This window comes from Idiotropiscis lumnitzeri, chromosome 10 (assembly GCF_059441095.1).
Source record: "Idiotropiscis lumnitzeri isolate Australia: NSW breed Sydney's pygmy pipehorse chromosome 10, RoL_Ilum_1.0, whole genome shotgun sequence".
Classification (NCBI taxonomy): Eukaryota; Metazoa; Chordata; class Actinopteri; order Syngnathiformes; family Syngnathidae; genus Idiotropiscis; species Idiotropiscis lumnitzeri.
Window position 1 is genome coordinate 1527452 of NC_142400.1, and position 19388 is coordinate 1546839.

The 19388-nt window shown below is 48.4% G+C and overlaps 1 protein-coding gene across 1 annotated transcript; it reads left to right on the forward strand.

The window, feature by feature from the left end:
* Nucleotides 1-763: 763 nt before the first annotated feature.
* On the forward strand, nucleotides 764-17998 carry atp2c1 (ATPase secretory pathway Ca2+ transporting 1). Its single transcript, XM_088306596.1, has 27 exons — nucleotides 764-930; nucleotides 7442-7549; nucleotides 7639-7755; nucleotides 8517-8606; nucleotides 8695-8730; nucleotides 8801-8862; nucleotides 9334-9442; nucleotides 9510-9665; nucleotides 9746-9814; nucleotides 9894-9969; nucleotides 10040-10106; nucleotides 10790-10914; nucleotides 10987-11084; nucleotides 11257-11352; nucleotides 11446-11535; nucleotides 11985-12089; nucleotides 12517-12673; nucleotides 12763-12933; nucleotides 13549-13646; nucleotides 13750-13800; nucleotides 13882-14048; nucleotides 14173-14241; nucleotides 14653-14769; nucleotides 15010-15157; nucleotides 15241-15336; nucleotides 15945-16086; nucleotides 16398-17998. The coding sequence occupies exons 1-27, from the start codon at nucleotides 907-909 to the stop codon at nucleotides 16517-16519; spliced, it is 2766 nt and encodes a 921-aa protein (XP_088162722.1). The 5' UTR covers nucleotides 764-906; the 3' UTR covers nucleotides 16520-17998.
* Nucleotides 17999-19388: the final 1390 nt, after the last annotated feature.

Here is a 19388-nt window from a genome sequence, read left to right on the forward strand (position 1 = left end):
CACATTTTGATCTAAAGCAAACCTTCACAATTTCCTTAATTTATATAAATAAAGGCGTATCTTATGTTAAAAGCATTTCATTCATTTAAATGTGTTGTAAGGACCCCTCCCCCCTGAGAATTAAATGATGCATCTCAAGGAGATATCTAAAGCAATAATTACAAATACAATAAAAACTTCACCAAATAATTTCAGAACTAAATTGACGTAATAATGAACAAAGATAGATAAATTCGTTTAAAGTCTTGTATACTATTTCCCAGCCGCGGTCTATGCCTCCATGGGTGTCCAGTCCCCATTGAAGAGTGACTTCACATTAAAGACAATCGGAGAACTCGCGGTCCTCTTTTTTTCCGGCTCGCAACTCGAGCTCACATGACAAAGGGGCGCTCCAGTGCACGTCCGTTTAATAGTCGGAGGTCGGAAAAGTCCAAAAACTTACGAATTTGGACCACAGACGAAATTATATGAGCTATCTGCTTCAACTCAAGTGAGTGCAAGCATATCTGTTGGTCTATAGATTTTATTTTGGCAGTGTCACCTATGCTCTTACGGCGAAACAGGAAGTTTTCGAAAAAAATAAATTGTTAATAAATTATTGTTCATGTTAGCGCTACTGATTTTGCCGTGTTGTTTTTCCTCCGTGAAATGTACGAGTTTTCTCAGTATTTCTACCCTTAACATGTCGCATCCAACAATATTTTCGTGTCTTTTGATGTTGGTCGTAATGTGCACACCGTCCATAAAACAAAAGCTACCGATCCAGTGTAGCGCAATTAGAAGCGGAAGTTGTTTCTCTTGTTTTGAAAGCTTATCCGGAAGTGGGCTGTATTTGCGTGACATGGTGGACGAGCAGTGTGCCTTTCGAGCTCGAAGGCTCCGCGCTGTCGTGCGATCTGACGGAAGATGCTAAAGAAACGGGAGCTGCTGGTAAGTCCAACTTGTGGCTCCGTCTTTCGTGCTGTCGACTTGAGCTCGGTGGAGCAATTTAGAAGTCCGCGAGGAGGCAAGCTGGCTGACGCTCGTATCCAGCCGCGGCGACAGAAAAGCGGAAGGCGGAAGGACGCCTCGTTAGCTTCCCTCTGTTAGCATGCTGCTAACACCCAGCTGCTGCCTGGAGCAATTCTTGTTATTTTGACCGTCAAGCGAAAACGCCCTGAGTGTACTTTGCCTGATAGATGACGCATTAGGTTTGTTGGGACTGACAAGCGACTCAATCATGGTCAGAGATTTCCACCTGGATGACAGAATTGTCAAAAGCTCCTTCAATGTTGTTCTTTCGAGAGCCGCTTTCATTGATGGTTTCCATTTCTCTCTGTTGCAACACACCTGCTTCAAATGATCAGGATCCTTATCCGGCTTCTGCGGTCCTTGTTGATTAGATTATTTGATCTTGAACCGGGGGGGGGGGGGGGGTGTTGCCACAGGGAATTATGGAAAACTGTCCAATGAGTACTATTCAAGATGCATTCTGTTGCGTTTCCCCACCCACCAAAAAGGTACAAAACAGTAATTACCTATAGATACAAGATGGTGGATAAAGCGCTACTTTTATATCAACAATGCCCCTTGGAAATTACCGGAAGATTAATCTATTATTAAAATTGTTCCTTGACAGCGAATTGGCAGCAAAGCACATTTTGTCTAAATTAATAACTTTGGCTCACTCACATCAATATAGTTCGTTTGTAACAAGATGGTTGCAATGCACAACTTTTGGACTGCGGAAGGTTGGGATTGGTGTGATTTCTTTGGTGTGGTTGAAATGAATGAATGTCTGAGACAAACTAGCCCTCCATGCCACCCTTCAACATGTGGACTCCCTGGGATGTTGCGGCAGGATCCTGTTTGTGAACTGGAGGTCTACTCCAGGACATGCTCACCCTCCTTAGTCTGTCGGGTTTTTTTTTGTTTGCAAGTTGAGGTCAACCAAATCTGCTCATAAATGAAAACCGAATAACAGTGACAATGAGCGAATATGCAGCCCAAGCCGAGCGGTCTCCTTTGTGTGGTCCAAAAGTGACACGCTCGCAAAGCATGCGACTGGTTCCACGGCATTGTGGGACAGTTGCAGAACCAGTGAACGCCCGTCGCGCACGGGAACTGCCCTCGGGTGTGTGTATTGGCGTGTGGTGCCTCTCTTGTCACGGCAGCGCCGCTGCACACTGTCTGGCACCTGAACCCAAAAATAAAAGCCACACCTCACTTACTTTTCAAAATAAAGACAACAATTAATCAATGCATCGCTTCTTAACGCAGCGACGCCAAGAGCGTGAATGCTGAGCGCGAATCGTCTCTGTGCAATTGAAGCCCGTTAGCGGCGCGTCGGAATTCCCGTGAATTGTTCGGTAGACTGAAGGCAAAAATAGTCGCAATATCCCGCCATCGGTGTCCTGCGAGCGGGAATCTTGATCATTTTCAAAACGCGGACATTCACAATAATTGATCTGAAAGCGAGTTTCTGTTGGTTGGCAACTCTTCAATTGGTTGTTTGTTATAATGTCAAATGTCAGAATTTTCTTTTCATTGGTTTACATAATTGGTCTACATCCAACCAAAAATAGTTTATCCAAATTCTGGAAAATTGAATCGAATTGCTCTTAGACAACTCAAATAATGCAGTGTTTGTAAGCTTACATCCCCCGCACTTCCTTTCTACTTTGGGATTTTTATTGCGGTGCCTAGAAATCACTGGAAACAAATTGATCCTCACAAAAGTTCGTTCGAGCCTGGCATGTATTTGCAATCCTGTAAAACTGTTAATGTGTACTCAATTTCTACTCATGACCGATTCCGTGTCAAAGTCCTTCAAATAATATCTAATCCAATCACAACGAAAAGACTCAAATGGAAATTGACAGTATGTATTATGATTATTATTTTAACTTTTAATCAAGTGAGGGAGTAGAGCTGGGCGATAAACCGAAAATTTACCGTTACCGAAATTTAGTACAATGACCGAAATCATTTTGCCCATGTCAGTAAATTCGGTGAATAAAAAAAGAAAAAAGAAAAGCCGTTTCTGTCTGCGGCAATGTTCATGCCCCTTTAAGACCGCAACAGCGCCTCTAGTCACGTGACTCCACCGGTCTGATCGAGAAAGAAGTAGCTGGCGATTCAAATCCAGAAGCTTTTTCACCACCCACAACACAACCATGCTGTGCTGAAAGTTCAAAGTGAGAAGCAAGGTTCGACAAGTGACAACAGCCCATGAACGGAGGCGACACCATACGAGAGAACGTCTCAGAGGTGGACGCGATAGCCTAGCACAGAGCTAAAGATACAGCTCCTCTAGTTACGTGGCGCGCACAGGATTTAAACGCTTCATGGAAGACGTATTTCCCGAGATGGACTAAATCGGGCCGGGAGCTTAGACATGTCAAGCATTTTGCATCTCCATCCGACTTGTGGTCGGGTCGCAACATGGATCCCTGATTGAGCCTGACTGTGCACTACATAGACGACAAGTGGCGACCGCGCACCAGAGTACTCGAGAGGGCACATGCACACTTGTTTATTTGTCTTGCATTGACATTTTCTTTAGCATTTTTTTTATTTGCCATTATTTACAACTTGAGAGAATCTTGGCGCAATCTATTTGCAGAAAAAGATTTTGCAAGAGGTACCCTTTTTCTTTGTGACATTGTTCAAGTCATGCAAAGCAAGCAATTTGGAATGTTCATACAAATGATTTTTGTACTTTTATTTTTCATTGAAAGTAAAGTGTACCAGTTGGACAATAAAAAAACAGTCAATATGCAATTCCTGCATTTATTTTGATTTTAGTCCACGGGGGAATTTATCGTGCATTTATCGTTATCGAGGTAAAATTGCTCGATTTCTCGCGATATTGATTTGAGGTCATATCGCCCAGCCCTATGAGGGAGTCTAATTAATTTCACCTAAAGTCTTTTTTTTTTGCACTTTGAATGAAGCACAGCGTGCGAGTGTTTTTGCCATTTGTTTCGTTCACGTCGCCGCTCATCTTTGTTTCTGCTCGGATGCCGGCTGTTTGCTTGTCAGTTTGAAGCTTGTTTTCAAAAGCGGGATTATTTAGCCTGTGGTGCCGTCGGGCCTCTGTTTGCCTTCTTTCGCCGCATCTTCAGAATCAGAAATCCCTTTATTGTCATTGTACTCAAGTGTGCAACGAGATTAGAGAGCTCCCCTCTCCAGTGCAATACAACAATAATTCAGATAAATATATAAGTTAGATAAATAAGAGAATAGTTAGTGCAATGGAAAGTAATACTCAATAGGATATATAAAAACACATCACGTTGCTTTTCTGCAAAGTAAGGGTGGTCGTATGTGTGTGTGTGAGTTTAGAATGGAGATGGCTCTTGGAAAGAAACTGTTTCTCAGTCTATTGGTCCTTGATTTGATGCATCTGTAGCGCCTGCCAGAGGGCATCAGGCCGAACAGGTGTGAGTTTGGGTGGGTGTTGTCTTTGACGATGTTGAGAGCCCTGCTGAGGCACCGGGCGGTGTAGATGTCCGACAGTGAGGGGAGAGGGCAGCCAATAATCCTTTGCGCCGTTTTGACCGTCCTCTGGAGCCTCACTCTGTCCGCCTCAGTGCAGCCGCTGTACCAGGTGGAGACGCGGTAGGTCAGCAGGCTCTCGATGGACGAGTGGGAGAAGGCCAGCAGCAGCTTCCTGTCCAGGTTGAATTTCCTGAGGACTCTTAGGAAGTGCAGACGCTGGTGGACCTTCTTTACCACTGCTGTGGTGTTGTGAGTCCAAGAAAGGTCATCGGAGATCTGTACTCCCAGGAACTAGAACGTGTGGACCCTCTCCACACACACGCCTTCGATGCAGAGGGGGGGCGGCACCGTCTTGTTCCTCCTGAAGTCGACGACGATCTCCTTTGTTTTTGCAATGTTGAGTTGCAGTCTGTTGTCCTCGCACCAAGCCGTCAGTCTCTGGACCTCCTCTCTGTAGGCTGTCTCGTCACCTTCCGAGATCAGACCGACCACTGTCGTGTCGTCGGCAAACTTGACGATGGTGGTGTTACCGTGGGCCGGGCTGCAGTCGTAGGTGTAGAGGGCGTATAGGAGAGGGCTCAGCACGCATCCTTGAGGGGTACGGGTGGAGGACGTGTAGGGGCCGAGCAACACGGTCTGGGGTCTGTTGGTCAGAAAGTCCTTAATCCAGATGCGTCCTCTACGGTGAGTGGGGGGGAGTTGGAGCATGAGGTGCGGGGGTGTGACGGTTGGGGCGAGTCAAAGCGAGCGAAGAAGGAGTTAAGCTCCTCTGCCAGCAATGCACTCGGGTCTACAGAGGTCGTGATGCTCCGTAGACCCTGCCACACCTCCCGTGGTCTGTTGCTGGCAAGGTGGGCCTCCAGCCTCCTCTTGTAGATTGCCTTGGCTAGCTTGATGCCTTTGCTCAGGTCAGCACGAGCCACCCTGTACTGGGCTTTGTCGCCTGACCTGAAGGCAGCGTCACGGGCCTTGAGGAGAGAGCGGACCTGGCTGGACATCCAGGGCTTCGCATTTGGGAAGGTCCGTATGGTCCTGTGTAGGGACACAGTTTCCATGCAGAACCTGATGTAGATCAAGGTCGTGATGATCAAAGAGGTCCCAGTTGGTGTCTTGAAAGCTTGAAAGCAGTCCTGTAATTCACTCCTGGCGTCGTCACGCCAGGTTTCCACAGTCTTTGTGGTGGGCCTGAATCTGCGCCTGAGAGGGGTGTACGCAGGTGCGAGCTGCCAGGACAGGTGGTCTGACTGGCCGAGGGGGGCGAGAGGGAGGGCCCTGTATGCGTGCTTGATGTTCGAGTACACATGGTCGAGAGTGTTGTCTCCCCTCGTTGGGCACTTGACATGCTGGTGGAAGTCTGGGAGGACAGTCTTTAAATTGGCCTTATTGAAGTCCCCCGCTACTACGTGAACGCCATCAGGGTGGGCCCGTTGATGTTTATTGATGACGCACGCGAGTAGCGAGAGCGCCGTGCTAGTGTTAGCGTCGGGAGGGACGTAAACAGCTGTGACGATCTTCCAATTGCTTCTACTTTTTCTTTATTAAGATTTTCAGGCAAGGTTGGATGCTGCTGAGCTGCACTTTTTTTCTCACAGTTTGAAAACAAAAGCAGAAATATATTGCTCAGCGTGTTGCACTTTCAAATGTGAAAATGTTGCGACGAAAACCCAGGAAAAGGCATTTTCATGAAATGAAGGGTTGGAGTTTGTATTGCTCCAAATTTCAATGCGGATATTTTCCCTTTTACTGCAAATAAATATTGACTTTCTCAACTTGTACTCATCCGTATTTGCCCTAGTCAAAAATAATGTGGCTATCTCTGATAGGAAGCATCCTGATGGACTTGCTGTGTGTGTGTGTGCACCGTGGGGGTGTGTGTGTGTGTGTGTGTGTGTGTGTGTGTGTGTGTAGGGTGTGTTTCGGGTGGAGCTGAAGAAAACATGAACGGTAGGTGAGCAATAGCAGAAAGGTTGCCAGTCACGGAGCTTATGGTCAGCAAACGGCAGCGCTTAGTTTGTTCGCATCCGCGTGCGCAGGATGAAAACGAACCACAAAGTCTTCCAGGTAAGACTCGACGCCAAATTGATTTTCTCCATTCAATTTAATGGAATGGTGAAGATGGTTTGTTTATTTATTTATAAAAAAAAAAAAAAGACATTTTCCGAGCTTGGTCGAAGCGGATCCGGCGAACTTATTGTTCGAACAACATAAGAATTGGAATCTTGGGACCGTTTTTTGCTCCGGCTGTTGTTGCGCCCGTTGCTTTCTCATCCATCCCTCGCATCCCTCGTGTTTTGTGTCCAAACGTGGGGACGGCCCCCGCAGTGCTCAGCACTCGGCCCAACTTTGTCTTTTGGAACGCTAGAAATTCGCAGCTATCATGTTGAAGCTTTTTTTTTTTTTTTTTAAGTTTCAAGCGTGTGTTAAGATGCGGTGGTAACGCCGTAAACGGGTTATTCCAAATGTTTCGGAAACCTTAACCCGAATATTGACGTCAACTGTAAAAACCGTGGCGCTGGATTTTTGCCAATTGAATAAAAGCTGCGGTTTATTTGCAAATGGGAACTATTTGGGGCGTGCTCCCAAGCCATAAATATTTTGAGGAGGCGATCTTGCCTCACCAGTCCAACAAGCACGGCAACGAGACCGACCGAGAGGAAACCTGTCGTGTTATTTACTTCGGAAAAGTATGTCGTTTTTGTTCCCGTCACATTTAAAAAAATATACGCTAGCCTGTGAGCGTGCATGCTAGCGTATGTTTTAGTCTGCCTGCGCGCGATCATACGTTGAACCTTCTGTAAAGTGTAGATAAAGAAAAATAAGCCCGACTGCGAATATCCGAGAATCCGCTGTGCTGATTTTTTTTTTTTTCCAGTGGTCCGCACAAAATGACGACGCCGACGACGTTAGCATGTCGCCGCTCACATTTGCAACATGTGCGCGCACGTGTTTTGTTTTGCAGCTTTCCCAAACCGATGTCGAGTGCAGCCAAGATGACATGATGGTTCCCGTGCTGAGCTCGAAAAAAGCCAGCGAGTTGCCCGTCCACGAGGTGGCGTGCGCCCTGCAGGTACCCGCCGGCGCAGTTTTTTAATTTTTTTTTCAAGCATTTTCAAACAAGAGGGCATTGTGAGCGAGTGTCGCAACGTGTGCGTGCAGGCCAACCTTCAGTACGGGCTGGGCGAGGACGAGGTGTCTCGACGGCGGAACTACCACGGCTGGAACGAGTTTGACATCAGCGAAGACGAGCCGCTATGGAGGAAGTACATCTCGCAGGTACGCGTGAACGCGCGGCGCCACGCCCGTCGCCTTGCGAGCGATCGTTTTGGCTTCTGTTCACATTGCCAAAACGTTCATTTGTTGAAGTCTAAAATGTCAAAATGTTTCCAGTTCAGATGTATTTTTCAAAATATTGAGCGACCTTTGGCAAATTTAACAAAACACGAAGATCTTTAGCGGCATTAGCGTTTCTCTTTGTAGCTTTTTACCGTGAGTTTTCTGTGTCGTCCTGCCACTTGTGAAGTCTTTTGCAATATTTTTGTACGGAAGAGCTCAAAATCAATTTGAAGTGACTTGACTGAGGCTGCAGGTCGTCCTCGGTGTGAAAAAAGTGCCGCGTGCGCCCCTGCTCATCACGGACGAAGATCATTTTGCGTCTCGGTTTCTGTCCTCCATCCGGCTGGGTTGGCGTCACGCGTCCGCTCGGCCCGGGCCGGCGTCCGCTCGCCCATCCTAAGTCAACAAGTTGATTGGTGCTTTGCAAACATTGTCGCCTTCACTTTGATCACCACGCTTTGTTTGTTTCGACTCGCTGAGTCTCGGCCAGCGCAGAAGCACATTTATTTCATTTCTTTCTTTTATTAATCTTGTCCTGTCACAGAAAGCTTCTGTGAAAGTCCTCTTTAGAAACCTTCATCACGCCGTTGTACCGAACAACGACAGCTGTGCGGAAGATGCGCAAAATAAAGTGTCCGGTAGTGCACAGAACTGTTGCGTGTTGTGTTGACGTCGCGATCCGGTTCCTCCTTCCCCCGCAGTTCAAAGATCCGCTGATCCTGCTGCTGCTGGCGTCGGCCGTCATCAGCGTCCTCATGCGGCAGTTCGACGACGCCATCAGCATCACCGTGGTACGACGAGCGCACCGCACGTCACGTTGCCTCTGTTAGCGTTAGCATTAGCGTTGGCGCTGACCGCTCTGTCCGCATCTCCCAACAGGCCATCATCATCGTGGTCACCGTCGCCTTCGTCCAGGTGAGTCTGCAGATATCCAACGAGTGCACCACGGGAAACGTCACTGCTGCTTTTCTTGTTTATCGGGCAGGAGTATCGCTCCGAGAAGTCGCTGGAAGAGCTGGGCAAATTGGTCCCGCCGCAGTGTCACTGGTAGGCTCGCTCGTCGTGCGTCGACATATCTTTTTTGTCGTCCTTGACCTTGTTGGAGTGGAATTTTTGGAATGAGTTCAGCTGTGTTGGGAATCACTCCCTCGCCACTTGACTGAGCCTGGCTGAGAGATGAGGCAAAAAAAAAAATGAGGCATTCACCATTCTTGGTATCCAGTCTGACATATTCCCATTTTCTCTATGAAACTTTTTTTTAAAACTGACACATTTAAAGCATCTGTCGTGAAAACTGATGCTACGTAGTGGTTTGTGGAACTAGAAAATTTAAGAAAAAAATTTTTTTTTTTATACCGCAGTACAAAACATGGAGCAGCTAACACTGAAGCGTTCGCAAATGGAAAATGTTCCAAATTAGCGTTCAACATCAGCGTTAAAGCTGCGGTGTAGTGGGCGAACTCGCTCCCTTAACGGATTCCTTTTATGTGCGCACGACGACGACGACGATCCTTCCAGCATCCGCGAAGGTCAGCTGCAGCACATGCTGGCCAGGGAGCTCGTTCCGGGAGACACGGTGTGCCTGGCGGTGGGAGAGCGCGTGCCGGCGGACCTGCGCCTCTTCGAGGTGAGCGCACGCTAGCTTTGATGTCGCTTCGGCCGTGGCGCTACAACCTCGCATGCCCGTTTGGCAGGCCGGCGACCTCTCGCTGGATGAGTCCAGTCTGACGGGCGAGACGGCGCCCTGCTCCAAGTCCACGGCGCCTCAGCCGGCCGCCAACAACGGCGACATCGCTTCCCGCGCCAACATCGCCTTCATGGGCACGCTGGTGCGCTGCGGCAAAGCCAAGGTATGGAAATGGACGGAAAGGAAGTTGCCGCCGCATTCATTGAGACAAATTGAAGACTTTTTGTCATCGTCGCACGGCAGGGCATCGTGATCGGCACCGGCGAGAACTCCGAGTTCGGCGAGGTCTTCAAGATGATGCAGGCGGAAGAGGTGCGTCCGCGCCCCGGTGGCGAGCGCGTCTGGGCGACGCCTGCCCGCTCACTTGGTGTTTGTTTGTGTGCGGCGGCAGGCTCCCAAGACGCCGCTGCAGAAGAGCATGGACCTGCTGGGCAAGCAGCTGTCGCTCTACTCCTTCGGCATCATCGGTCAGTCGCCCGCTCGCACGCTCTGTTGTCGCGCTTGCCGCTGATTGCGCCGCGTTTGTGCTTCCCGCAGGGGTGATCATGCTGGTGGGCTGGCTGCAGGGCAAGAGGATCATGGACATGTTCACCATCGGCGTCAGGTAGCCGTCATGAGCAACACTCCTTTGCTACGCCGCTCGCACGTTAAGCGCGTCCAAGTGGAATTTTGCTGAGCAACTTGAGGTGGTTAGCACATGGACGTCGCAGAGTATTTGATTCCGGGCTGCGGCCTTCGTATGTGGAGTTTGCCCGTTCAAAACTCCTCCTTCTCTCCGTGCCTGCGTGGCTTTTCTTCCCCATTCCCAAAACATGCATGCCAGCAGGATAGGCTCCAGCGCGCCAGGGGACCTCGTTAGGAGAAGCCTTTCAGATGATGGATAGTTGATCACTTAGACAGCCCGGAAGATGTGGTTTTGTCTTTATGCGCAACTTGCGTGCAATTAGGATGCCTACATGCAAAAATATTTTCCTTGTGACAACAAACGGAAGCGAAAACACAGAATGTGGCCTAAAAGCGCAGTTTTGTCAGTACATGCCGTTTTGATTCTGATCCAGAAAATGACGTGTCTTGTCCCAAATTCAACTCTTCTTGGCTCTATTTCTTGTCCTGGCTTTTTTTTTTCCGCAAACAAATTTGAGTTTTGGTCGAAATTTATTCTGAACAAAACACGGAGGAAACCAGAGCGTTCGCCTCCTTTCTTCCCGTGACTTGGGAACTTGTGTCATTGCTGTCCCGCGCACGCGGTTCATCGGAATAAAAGCTCACGTGGCGCTCTCCCTGCAGTCTGGCGGTGGCGGCCATTCCCGAGGGTCTCCCCATCGTGGTGACGGTGACGCTGGCGCTGGGCGTCATGCGCATGGTCAAGAAGCGAGCCATCGTCAAGAAGCTTCCCATCGTGGAGACGCTGAGTACGGTCCAGCGCGGCGCCGTCGACGCGTGTGCGTGCGTGACCTTGTGACCTGCGGTGTGTGCGCCGGCAGGTTGCTGTAACGTCATCTGCTCGGACAAGACGGGAACGCTGACCAAGAACGAGATGACCGTCACGCAGATGTTCACGTCGGACGGAGTCCACGCCGAGGTGAACTTAACCGGGTTGTGTTCTATTTGTCGTCACTATTGCAGGAAGATGTCAAGTCTGGTGTGACTTGGCCCCTCCACTGATGAAATCAAACGCAAGCTAATTCCTCAAGCACAATTTTTTTTTTAATGTGCTTCTGTTGCTAACGGCGATGATTCGTGTTTCGTTCCAGGTGACGGGCGTAGGCTACAACGGCAGCGGAGAGGTTTTAGCCCACGGAGAAATTGTCCACGGCTATTCTCACCCTTCACTCAGCAAAATTGTGGAGGTCAGTCCGATGAGTAAAAAAAAAAAAAATGAACGGAAAAGCGATGGATTTGATGATTGGTTGTTAACATCCGTAATGCGCACGCACGCTCAGGTGGGCTCCTTGTGCAACGACTCGGTCATCAGAAACGGGACTCTGCTGGGCCGGCCCACGGAGGGAGCGCTCATGGCCCTCGCCATGAAGGTAAGAGGACGCGCTCGGACACTCGCTAATCACCAACCAAGGTGCTTTTGTCGAGGTGACCTCGATCAGGACCGTCAAACTTGACTGTGAAGACAAATGAATGGATCGTCGCCTCATATTACGTCATGCTGGCGTTGCACCCGAGTCCAAGTCGCTTGCTTTGGAATATCTGCCGATACAAAGTCTCGTGCTGTGCAATGAAAGGCAAAGAGACCACATTTGAGTGTTTTTCTCAATTTATTTCTTTAAAATGTGTTATTTGAATAAAGCCAGACCTAGGTGATAACTTTTTATGTCTCGAAGTCAAGCATGCAACAAAAGTATTATACCAAGAAAAAAAGCGTCACTCACACGAAGAGTGGACAGAAAGCAGTGTAGAGCGCCGCCTAGTGGACAGGGAGCTTTCCCTCAGCCTGCCTGTGACTCCTTTTCCTGTTGCTTGGCCACAGATGGGCCTGGAAGGCGTTCAGCAGGAGTACGTGCGTCTGGAGGAGCTCCCCTTCACCTCCGACAAGAAGTGGATGGCAGTGCGCTGCGTTCACCGCGCGCAACAGGTGCGTAACGCGGCAAACGTCCTCAATGGCTATTTGATTTGAAAGAAAGCTTTAACAGTGTAAAAGTTCCAAATGCTTTTGATACATTCAGCAAAAAACATTTTGTGTTCGTAAGTGCAACACACCACATAGATTCTTTTACATACAATAAAATGACGTAATGGTTTCTAGATTTTGTGACTGTCACAACAGCTCTTTTAGTGTTGCCGAATCCGGGCGTAGACGTTCACATACTGTTCTTGCAACTTCTATTAATTTGCTTAACCTATTTTATTATTTAATTTTTTTTTCATTTTATTTATGTATTTCTTTTTGAATTTATTTATTATTTTTATTTTATTTTTTTTTCATATATATATATTTTTTTTATTGATTGTCATTAGCAATGACAGCCTAACTGTTTTGCGATGTGTTGCCTGCACGGCAGGACAAGGCGAGCGTGTTATATGTGAAGGGCGCCTACGAGCAGGTGATCCGATTCTGCAGCTCCTACAACAGCCGTGGGAGCACCTTTCCTCTCACCCAGCAGCAGGTGGAGCTCTACCAGCAGCAGATCAGCTACATGGGCACCGCTGGCCTCCGAGGTCCGCAGGCCAACGGCAACTTGACGCCAGCCGCCGTGCCACTCTCACCTCGCCTCACCTGACCCGCTCCGTCTCTCTCCCCCTCTTAGTGCTGGCGTTCGCTTCCGGGTACGAGATGGGAACTTTGACCTTCCTGGGCCTGGTGGGCATCATCGACCCGCCCAGGTCGGGCGTCAAAGAGGCGGTGGGCACACTCATCAGCTCAGGCGTCGCCATCAAGATGATCACCGGAGACTCCCAGGAGACCGCCGCCTCCATCGGTCAGACATGAAACTATTTATTTTTTTTATTTATGTTTCTTTACAAAGCTCGACTGAAGACAACTGGCCTGTTGTTTGTCAAGGATCTTTCACTTTTTTTCCAAACGGCTTCTTGACTCGTAAAACGTAGGCGCGGCGTCCTCTCTATGCCTCGTGGTGTGTTCCCAGCCGCTGGTCAACGATCGCGTGATGTTGTTGTCGCCATGCGTGGTTGGCGAAGCGTGTGTCCCGCATTCAGGAGCGACCAGTCGTTCGCTCGGCTGGTGGCAAAACCGCTCACGTTCGGACCACCCTTCCCATTGAATGAGGTCAACTTTGGATAAAAACTCTTACCTAAAAAAAAAATATATATTTATAATACAACAAGAATATGATCATGAGTTCTTCAATATGTTAGGCTAGCAGAGAAGGCCTTGACTGCTCGCCACTGCACAAAGCCAAGGGAGTAAAAGTATAAACTAAAATAAGTTCAAAACAACAATACCAACAATGCGCATTAACAAGATCCATGTTTTGTGAAACAGATGTGGGAAAAAGTTGACTTTAAAATCACCGTCACGTGTGCTGGCTTTCTCTCAACCGTGTGCGTGTGCGCGCGTGCGTGTGTGTGCACAGCCAGTCGACTGGGCTTGTGGTCCAAAGGAGGCGAGTGTATGTCGGGAGAAGAGGTGGACCGTCTGGACCTGCAGCAGCTCTCCAAAGTTGTCCCTCGAGTAAGACGCAAACGCGTGAAACATGTGAGAGTCATAGAAGTGAAGGGGCCGCCCTTTAACTCATCATTCTGTGTGTGTGTGTGTGTGTGTGCGTGCGCCACAGGTCTCCGTCTTCTACAGAGCCAGCCCCAGACACAAGCTCAAGATTGTCAAGGTGAGGACACACACGCGCAGGTGTGCCTTGACACGAAGTTCCCAAGAGGAAGTGTAAGCGTTGGTCTTTTTCGCGGCGCAGTCTCTGCAGAACATCGGCGCGGTCGTGGCCATGACGGGCGACGGCGTGAACGATGCGGTGGCGCTGAAGGCGGCCGACATCGGCGTGGCCATGGGACGCACCGGAACGGACGTCTGCAAGGAGGCCGCCGACATGATCCTGGTGGACGACGACTTCAACACCATCATGTGAGCACATCGGGCCTCCTTCGGCGCTACGCGGGGACGACCCGCATACTTCCTGAACGATGAGTCGTTTCCGAGCGGGCGCGTACGTTCCTCAACGTGCGTTTTTTTTTCCCGATGCTTGCAGGTCGGCCATCGAGGAGGGAAAAGGAATCTACAACAACATCAAGAACTTTGTGCGCTTCCAACTCAGCACGTAAGTCGTCTCGTCTCGTCCTCCTCAAACGGAGCAGGCAGGATGCCGCCTTAAAGTCCTCCATCTTGTTTCGAAAGTCGTAACAAAGATCCCTCGCGAGAAAAATTGAATCAATCTGTTGTTTATTGCAATAGAGATGAAGTTAGTTAGATGAAGCACACGTTGCATTTGGACAGATTTTAATTTTTCCAGACATCCTGTCACGTTGCTAATTAATTGCGAATCAAACCAAAGAAAGAACACGACCACGTTTACGCGTTCCCACAAAAGCGGTCGCAAGAAATACGAGGACGACTTTGCGCTAGCGTCGCCGAGGCGTCATGGGAAACAGTCTTTTGAGCTATGATGCAAAAGAAAAGCGCCGTTAGCTTGCAACCACCGTTTCCATGACGCTCCGAACGCCCCCTACAGGAGCATCGCGGCACTGACCCTCATCTCCTTGGCCACGCTGATGAATTTCCCCAACCCGCTGAACGCCATGCAGATCCTGTGGATCAACATCATCATGGACGGGCCTCCCGCACAAAGGTAACCGCCGGCCGATCCCGACCAATAATGACTGCAAACCGTACCTTCGCACCTTATACATTTTTCATGAAACACTTACCATGCTTGAAAGCCCAAATTTGTCATCTTAAGCCACCTAGCAATCCTGCCTTCAAACCTTAACCCGTGCTTGAAGCCCTGATTTGAAACGCAAAACCTTTTTTAATGAGCCCCCGAGCCGAGCTTGAAACACCATTTGGACGTCCTTGTGTGTGTTTTCAGTCTCGGCGTGGAGCCGGTGGACCGCGCGGTGATCCTGAAGCCTCCTCGCAACGTCTCGGACAGCATCATCACGCGCGGCCTCATCGTCAAAGTTTTGGTGTCGGCCTTCATCATCGTCTGCGGGACGCTCTTCGTCTTCTGGAGAGAGGTGGCGAGCCTTGACTCCACTCCGCCTTCCTTCCTTCCTTCCTTCGTCCTCATCCTCGTCATCTCCTCCATCTTGTCTTGCAGCTGCAAGACAACGAGATCACCCCCCGAGACACCACCATGACCTTCACCTGCTTCGTCTTCTTCGACATGTTCAACGCGCTCAGCTCGCGCTCGCAGGTGACCTTGTTTCTGGTTTCCCGCCGCTAATTAAAAAAGAAAAAAAAATGAAATTCAATTTTCCTGAGAATTTTCTTGGAACCTTTCTCCATTTCTGTTTAAAAGACATTTTACGCAAACCAACCATTGAAATGAATAAAAGTCTCATTCAGTCGCAAAACAAAACCACACCGCACAAATTATCCAGTCGCCGCGTGAACATGTCGTGCTTCTTTTCGAAGAATAACGTAAAGGGCAAAGAATCTGAACAAGCACAACGCGGCTTCAAGTCGACCGAGTCGCGCTGCGCCTCTCGCCAAGCGATATCCACTCGCCAGAAATTGCGCCGCTTGACGCAAAACAGTTCGCAAACTCAAAAAACTCAAATGCGGGCAGTACAAGGATGCCTCCCGAAATTGCCCGCGTTGCATCTGACAGTGAATGAGACGCCGGCTAATAATGCTGTTCAAATTTTTGCTCAAGTTGTTCTTGAAACTGTTTGTCTTTATTAGATTGCTGCGTCACATTGTTGCCAGAATAGAGTTTATCTGATCCAAGTGTGTGTGTGTGTGTGTGTGTGTGTGGGGGTGTGTGTGTGTGTGTGTGTGTGTGTGTGTGTGTGTGCGCAGACCCGTCTGGTCCACGAGATGGGCCTGTGCAGCAACCGCACCTTCTGCCTGGCCGTGCTGGCGTCCATCATGGGCCAGCTGCTGGTCATCTACTCCCCGCCGCTGCAGCGCGTCTTCCAGACTGAGAGCCTCAGCGTCTTTGGTGAGCACACAAAAAGCGTTTCTCCACAAACGTGACAAGATTTGTCAAAAAATGACTCCCCCCCCCCCCTGAAAATGTTGAATGTGGTCACAACGGCAGCAATAATTTGGAAAGTCCCTGCGCCAACTTGAAGGGACGGGGAACAATAGTGACCCCCAGTGGACAAAATAATCATTGCATGTTATTTTACTGAATAATGCCAAGTCCACTTTCAGCCAATGTATTGATGGGTTAATCGGTAAGATACATGCTTCTACAAATAGGAAATAAAATAAAGTTCCGCGTTAGTCACTTTATGTCCCGTTTGTCAGACTTGCTGTTCCTCGTGGGCCTGACGTCGTCCGTGTGCGTCGTGTCGGAGGCCATCAAGAGAGCTGAGCGGTGGCGGAGCGTGCCCAGGAGGGCGTCTGGCGACTGCTTCCATCAGGTATGACGCAAATGGGCGGGACGCCCGCGACACCTGGGGACGACGCTCAAGCGGAAGGACGAAACTGCTGAAGCCCCTCCCTCGCCCCATCCGCCGTATTCCTGCTCTCTCCCGCCCCATGCTGTCGGGCGCCCTCATTCTTCTTCTGCGCACCGAGGTGTCCGCCGCCACGCAGGAAGTGACATCACGGCGTCACAAGTGCAGGTCCTCGGATCCGCTCGGATTGTGTCGAGATGGACTCACTGAGCTCTCGTCATGGCGGCGGCGCGGCGGCTCTGTTGTCAGGATGTCATTCGCCACGCCGCAGCAAGTGAGCGCTGCCAAGCTTCCAGGCAGAGATTTTGTTTGAATTCTTCGATTAATCGTTTCAGCCCCGAACGTTGCAAATCCTTCCGTGATGGTTCAGGAGTAGAGAATGAGTCATTGGTAACCAATAGACAATTATTTAATTGGCCTCTTTCGGCAATCAGCTGTTCCTCGATTAATCGTTCCAGCCAACTAAGTAGTCTTCTTTATAAAAATTCCTGTACACTAACTAAAGAATAAGTCTGTGATTCCCAACGCAGCGGGTTATTTAGTTTGACTTTGTTGGCTCTATTAGTTCATTATTTGATGAATTCTCTCAGCCCTCGCGTCGACGTTTAAAAAAAACTCTTGAATGGTCCTTTAAAGCTATTTTCCTACTGAGCGCCGAACAATTGCAAGTGTGTTCGAAGGCCGTGAATGGTGCGTTCGCGTCAGGCTTGGTTCAATGTCACAAAACGTTCGCCGACCGGTTCAGTGAACAGCTGACGCCCGTTTGGTGAACATTTGCGACCTTGAACGAAACTTGTCTTAAACGTGCAGTTTTCTAATTTTACCAACAGTCTGAAATGTTCGCCCCGAAGTGGGATAAGGGCTTCTTGACAAGAGGGCCGAAAAGATGAATCGAATACTCCCCTAATCACTACAAAGTGCTTTTTCGTGTTCCTGGTCCACCCTAATCTGTGAACTACAACAAAACTGTTCTTCAAAATGTACAAACGTTCTTGGATCAACTCGGATGATGTCGCCGTTGATTGCGCGGGCTATCATGTGTCACTGCGGCATAGCACGCATGCTAACTGTTAGCACGTAGCGGCCCAAGACGCTGAGAAGGCAAAGGCGGGGCCAGCGGGCGTCATCAGGGTCCAAATTCCTGCGGTGGGCGGATTGGCAGTGTGCCTTAGAGGAGCGCTCGGCATTCCCTTTCCCAAAGCTGTCTTTGTCTGGCGGGACAACTTTTTTTTTTTTTTTTTTTCTTTTGAAACGAGCTTTTTAAGAGGCTTTGAATGAACCCTTTAACAATCCACTCGACCAATCAGTACAGGAAGTGAAGATTCACTTTGAAGGACCACTCACGCCAGATCAACTGTTTTTTAAAGGACTAATTTATTTTATTGTCAAATGCAGCTTTGCAGTTGAGATGAAGTTGGAAAGAATAAATTATCAAAAAGAATCCAAACATCCGGTCAAGCCAATGTTCCCACGTTTATTGTTTTTTTTTTTTCTTTCCAATTTTTATTTATGTTTTGAAAAGTATGAAGTGAAATGTCAACCATTTGGTGGAGGCTCCTATTTAAAGAAAACTTTGTTTTGTTTTTTTTGTTGAAAGCGCCGAAAGGAAATAAAAAGCACATTTTTTGTGTGTGTGTTGCTACTTGAAGGCTTCAAGTGCCGCATTCCTTTGGAGCAAATTATGGGAGGACATTTGAGATGGGTTCGGATTGCTCGACACCAACTAGTTGACCGCTGTAAAAGGGTGACCATATCAAATTCCCCACACTTATGTCCTTGTTTAACATTTTATTAACAGCTCATGGACATTTAAAACAAAAAAAAGATGAACATAAAATGATTTTCCTCAACAGTACAACAAATGCAAAATTGGCCTGCGACTTGCAAATGTGCGTGTTGACTCATTGCTGCATTGAGTCCCGCGGCTGAAGTGCGGATGCGCCGCCGTCCCGGTCAAAAGTGTGTCATGTTTGGAGGCCAAGCCCCCCTTCCAAAAAAAAAAAAAAATTCCTAGCTTCCCGCAGCTGCCCTTTGTTGACTTGTTCCCATGACTATGGTTGACTTATTCAACTTGCGACGCAGAGAGAGAAAAGCTGGAGCCTGATTGGCTGTTGTCACGCACATTTCACGCTCCCGATTTTGTAAATGTGCTGCCACCTGATCAGCCTCGGGCGGGCCAGCAGACACAACAGAAGCGAACTTTCAGGGAAATAGGCATCACGGAAAATGCTGATTGACTGTGCAGCAGGGGTCACCAACTTATTTGCAACTGAGACCGACATGTTGACTACTACTCGTTAATTATTCATGTGACTATTACAATTATTAGGAAGCAATGTATGGCACTTTATTCAAAAAATATTAATCTGCCAGAGTTTAGTTTTTCAAATGATTACTTTTACAGTCCTAGAAAATCACAATGGTGAGGTTTTTTTTGTTTTTTTTTTAAACTGCATAAGGGGGATACAATTGACGCATTTGCTGCTGCATGGTTGAATAATCCCTCATTTTTTCCCCTCTCACTCGAGAAGCCTTTGTAATTTGTGCCGGTTCAATTTGAGCTGAACTTGGTGCAAATTCTTTTATGAAGGCAGACTGCAAAGGCCTTTTTGTGGTTGGAGATGCCACACTGGTTCAGTTGGATTTGCATTTGTTGCGTCCATGCATTAAAATGAAGTTTTGGCAACATGAACATTATGTGCAGCAAACGTCCATATATTTCTTTAATAAAAATGTAAATCTAGCCCTTGTTTTAATATACACCATCAGTTGCAGGAAGCCCTCGTCACTTAACTTCAGATAATCTTAAACAAGCATCCATTTGCTCTTTAGTCTTTAC

Coding starts and splice junctions, on each gene's coding strand:
- atp2c1 (XM_088306596.1), top strand. CDS start 907: ATGCTAAAGAAACGGGAGCTGCTG. Junction 931..7,441: donor TAAAGAAACGGGAGCTGCTG/GTAAGTCCAACT, acceptor TTTGTTTTGCAG/CTTTCCCAAACCGATGTCGA. Junction 7,756..8,516: donor GGAGGAAGTACATCTCGCAG/GTACGCGTGAAC, acceptor CTTCCCCCGCAG/TTCAAAGATCCGCTGATCCT.